The 4,785-nt window shown below is 55.5% G+C and overlaps 1 protein-coding gene across 1 annotated transcript; it reads right to left on the minus strand.

Annotated features, from left to right (window-relative positions):
• Positions 1-2,499: 2,499 nt before the first annotated feature.
• Positions 2,500-4,254, minus strand: LGALS2 (lectin, galactoside-binding, soluble, 2; the record flags this gene model as incomplete). The annotated part of the gene is made up of 3 exons (XM_009584311.1): positions 2,500-2,646; positions 3,722-3,881; positions 4,172-4,254. Coding segments are annotated over 3 exons (390 nt in total), but the record flags the coding sequence as incomplete, so codon positions are not given.
• Between the last annotated feature and the right edge of the window lie 531 nt (positions 4,255-4,785).

Consider the following 4,785-nt stretch of genomic DNA (forward strand, 5'->3'; position numbering starts at 1 on the left):
CACTGATAGCTCTGGCACATAGGGGATGGGGGTCTCCCCAGCTCCAGCTGGTGCAAGACCCTCCTGTATAGCACATCTATCTACCGGGGGAGGTCAGCTGGGGGCTCAAGGGGCAGGCAGACCCCACAGAGCTGTTTTCCCCTCCCCAAAAAAAAGCCATGAGCTCAGCGTTCAGGAGGTGAGAGCACGCACAGAGATAATCACAGGGGTCTTTCCACTTGCCTCCTGCTGCTGAGCATCACTTAGGACGGCTCCTTTTCTGACCCCTACCCCCTCGCAGGAGGGAGGGGAGAAACTTCTTGGCTGGGTGGAGGCAGAGGCGAGGTTGTCAGGTCACCAAATTCTGCAGTTCTGGCCCCAAAAATCCCTTCCCTTCCCCCCGCCCCAGAACAAGGAGACTCCCACTCTGCAGCCATTCAGTCTGTGCCGCCTCTTCTCCATTCTCGCCCCATCTCCCCATTCGCCATGCGCGCACCCCTCTTTCCAGCACGCCCCTTCCCAGGGGTACGCATGGAGGATGGCTAATGCCCCTCGCGAAGCGGCCACTGTCCGTGGCCGCCCTGGAACGAGCTGTCCCCCACGCTGCCCCGCGTGCAAATTGGCCCTCACAGAAGCGCCTTTGTGCCACGGCGTGGAGCTGAGATGCTCGGGGGCTGAGGTCACTGGAGGGACCCTCACAGGACCCCCCTTGTTCTCTGGGACAGGAGGGGGTGTGTGGCGGGGGGAGATGCTGGGCCGTGGCCGCAAGGCTCTGCTCCCACGCAGCTCACCCATTGCCCAGCTGCTTCTGGCAGGGAGCTCTTCAGAGCAGAATAAAGAGGCTCCAGCATGCACGTGTGTTGTACATGGGAGTGCCGCTCGCAGTCAGGCCATCGAGGTTACGGGCAAGCCCATCTCCCCCAGCCTCCCTGGGCAGCTGCCTCGCGCCAGCCAGCAGCAGCAAGCCAGGGCAGGCAGCAGCTTCAGGATCAGCCTTACCACCCCTGCACCCTCCAGGGCAGGGACCCTGGCACTCAGGACAAGCTCCCCCTGCCCTCCGCTTCCCAGACCGTAACACAAGCTCCAGACCAAAGACCCACATCCGTGGAATATCCTTTCTGCCTCCACTCTGTATCCCATGCACTTATTATTGTCCTTATTAAAGCAGTTTTGATACTAACTTCTCCTCTGGTGCCTCCCCTCAGCTGCAGCGACCTTACCATCTTCCTTGCTACGTCTGCCGGTGCCCCAGCCACAAAATCCCATCCTCTCCACTCTCAGCAGAGTTTTCCAGCACCTCTGGTATCCCTGGATTAACTAGCCTGGTACTTTGCCGCTAACCATGGCTAACACACAAAGCAACCTCCTATCCACCCGGTCCCCATGTAGCACACAGGAGGGTGCAAAGCTTCCTCTCCAGCCTGGCAACAATTCATTTGCAGCCTGAAGCAGATCAGTACCCTTCCCAAAGCTGGCTTGGCTACAGCCCTTCCAGCTCATCAGACATCCTCTGCCTGTGCGCTCAGGCAGCAGCAAGTCCCACGGGTTGGGCAGTGAGGAAGTAGAGAGGGAGGGCAGGGGCGCTGCCACCTTGCCTTGGACTGGGCTCTCCGTAAGATGCTCTTCTATTCTGCTCTCCTCCCACCCAGCCTAAAGTGCCCCGATGTTTGCTGTCACATATCAGTCTCACTTATGGCTGGCGGGACACTTTTTAATTAGAGCAGCAGCATCTGATAATCAGCACTAATTGCCTGTAGTCTCGTGCAAGGGACACAAACTGGGAGGTGCTGAGCCACGTAATCCAGCCCAAACCCCGTCCTCCCTCCCCACTGCCTTCCCCTGCCTCGCTTTCGCTGAATAGGGTTCGGTGTGGAAATGTCGGAGTAATGGGTAACCCGGCTGGAATGTGCCAGCAGATAAGTGAGGTGAGATAAGGGGGAAAGTCGGAGGAGACAACTCCTTATCGCTGGCAGGGATGAAAAAAATTCCCCGTGCCACCGCTTCGCGTGGTACCGCTCCTGCGGGAGGGCAGGGTACCCCTTCCTCCTGCCCGCTGGCTGTGAGAGCAGCCAAGAGGAACCCATCAAACCCATGCCCTGAGGTTCCCAAACCTAACATTTAATTATGCGCTTTTGTGGCACCGAATGCCACATCGCTCACATCCACGCTTTTCTTCCCCTTCCTCCTCCCTCCCTCCCAAAAACTCGTGTGCAGGAAGAAATGGTGCATTGTGAAGAGATTACACAACCGTTCCCCAAGCAATCACATTGTGCCCTCCTCCTCCTCCTCCTGAACCCCACTTACAGCCTTGCTTTGCCCTACCTACTATCCATTCCTGGTCTGACCTGGAAAAGCACCTGGCGTTATCTGGGAGCTATTTCCATCCAACAAGGGCTCCTTTCCTGTTGGTGGAAAAACCTTGGGCTTTGTCAGTGTCTCGCACAGAGCCAGAGATGTCACAGAAGCCAAAGCAGCTCTCCCGCTGCTTGGGTTTTTATTAGAGCTAGGAAGCGGCGCCCATCAGTCCAGCTTGAAGGAGGTGACCCTGAAGTCTCCCTTAACGCTCATGTAGCTGATCTTGTCGTAGCAGTGCCGGTTGGGGAACTCCACTTCATGCCCATCCGGTAGTTTCACTCGGAATTTGTCTGCCAGCATTTCAATGATAACCTGGGAGAAGAGAGGGGAGGAAGGGCAGGAATTGGGGACAGGAGGAGTTTCAGAGGTGAGCTTCCAGGCGAGAGGCCTGACTGTTACACGTAAGGGTCAGACCTGGTCCCTACAGCCTTAAGCAAGGTGCTGGGGGTTGAGCTAAGGGTATTGCAGGAAATGAGCAGTTGATATCAAAGGTCTGAGCTGGTATCTAGACTATGACCTGGGGACAGGATCTCTCCTGCAGCTGTTTCAGCTACTCAGATTGTAAACTCAGAGTAGTTGAACCCAAGTGTGCCTTTATATGCCACATGGCTTAGATCTGCTCTGAACAGGGCAGAATAAACCTGACACCCCAATGCCCTCAGCAGCTTACCAGGAAAAAGGAGCTTCGCTGATAAACACGCACAAGCAGACAGGACAAGAACGCATCACTGACCGTTGCAAATTAAAGGGATCGTTCCCCAATGCCATCACCTCGTCACCCCTTCCCCAAGAGCCAGCCATGACTGAGGAAACAAGCTTCCTCTCCACAGCAACAGGAACAGGACTCTCCTAAATGCAGCCCTGTTAACGTCTTGAGACATCAGACGGGATGAGACAGCAACTAGGACAGCAGGAGGAGAGGGAGGACAGATTGGCAGCATGGATCCAGGAGTAGTGAGGACAGAAGAGCCGAGGGAGAAGTTTTTGGACATCGCTCGAAACTCTAGGTTGCCTTAAAGCCTGTGTTTGCATAGGAGTGAATTAGGAAGAGAAATAAGGTAGAGAGCAGCAAGGTCCTGCTTCTTGGAGACCCCCTTTACCTTCATACGTGCCCCTGGTGCACTCACCTGCTGGGCAGGTATGAGGGGCAAGAAGCACTTACAAAGCCTGAGACAGACAGGGCTCACGCAAAGTTCCCAGAAGAAGCGTTCAGGTTTTGGAGTGGAAATGGCAATCAGGACCAAAAACCCAGAGGATGAGGGGCTGTTGGGAGGGAGCAGGAGGCATTGAATGGGACTAGGAGGATTAGGGTACAGGAATCTGCTAACCAGGGGCCTCCCCCACCATACACAACCCCCACAACCCCATGCCAGCACAGACCCCTCACCTTGATAGTGGAGCCCCTGGAGAAACAGAGGTGGTCATCACGATGCTCTTCCTGCCAGGCATTGGAGCACCTGGAGTTGAAGACGATGACAGACTCATTGAAGCGGGGACTGAAGTGAAATCCCAGATCCGAGGATCTGCAGCCAAGGTTGATGCTGAAGCTGTGGGTGAACAGGAGGAAGGTCAGCCGCACAGGCAGGACAGGGTCTTGGAAGACCTGAGATGCAACACACGGCTCTGCACCCAATTCCTCCATCAGCATTGCAGGCACTTAACGCCCCCTGTTTCCTCATTCTGCTCAGGAACTGGTGGAGTTTGCATGGTGGTGGTGTAGGGGCTCCCCTAACACTGAGCTACACTCACACTTCTTGTACCTGGCGACCTTGGAAAACCACCTCCCTCTGCAGCCCCCTTCAGTCCTGGCAAGTCGAGGTCGTTTCTTTGTACTTACTTGTCAGCATCATCGGATATCTTGCCCTTGACCTTCAGGGTGTCCCCAGTCTTCATACCCAGGTTGAAGACTTCAAATTTTTCCTAAGGCAGAGAGAAAAATAGCCTGTGGGGCTCCTTCAGCCATTCCTCCCCTGCCACCGCAAGTGAGAGGGTGCTGCTTGGAGAAGGTGCCCCAGCCAGGAGAACATCTACTGCTCTCAGCTGGTGTTCCTCTCATGCCCAAAAACCCTCTGTGCTAGAGGTCTTGCATGGGCTTCTCACTCAGTGAGGGAAGAGTGGGCTGAGTGAAGCCAGCAAGCGAGAAAAGACATCAGAGAGAGAGGAGATGAAAACAGGCTTGTCCTCAGCAGAAAGAAAGGAGAACATGACAGCAGAGATACAAAGAGGGTTAAAGCAGAGGGGCACAACCCAGGGTTTGGTGGGCAGCATCGCCTACAGCCCAAGAAATGCAAGTGGTGAGAGCGGAGGTGGCTGTGGCTTGCTGGTCCCTCGCTCAGCCTTGCTGAGCTGGGGACCCTGAGTGACAGAGGACAGGAGCAGCAGCCCTTACAGCCATCTTCCTCAGAGGGCAGAGTAACCAGGCAGGGAGCCACCAGCAGTTTAGCTCAGAAA

This window comes from Fulmarus glacialis, unplaced genomic scaffold (assembly GCF_000690835.1).
Source record: "Fulmarus glacialis isolate BGI_N327 unplaced genomic scaffold, ASM69083v1 scaffold29368, whole genome shotgun sequence".
Lineage (NCBI taxonomy): Eukaryota > Metazoa > Chordata > Aves > Procellariiformes > Procellariidae > Fulmarus > Fulmarus glacialis.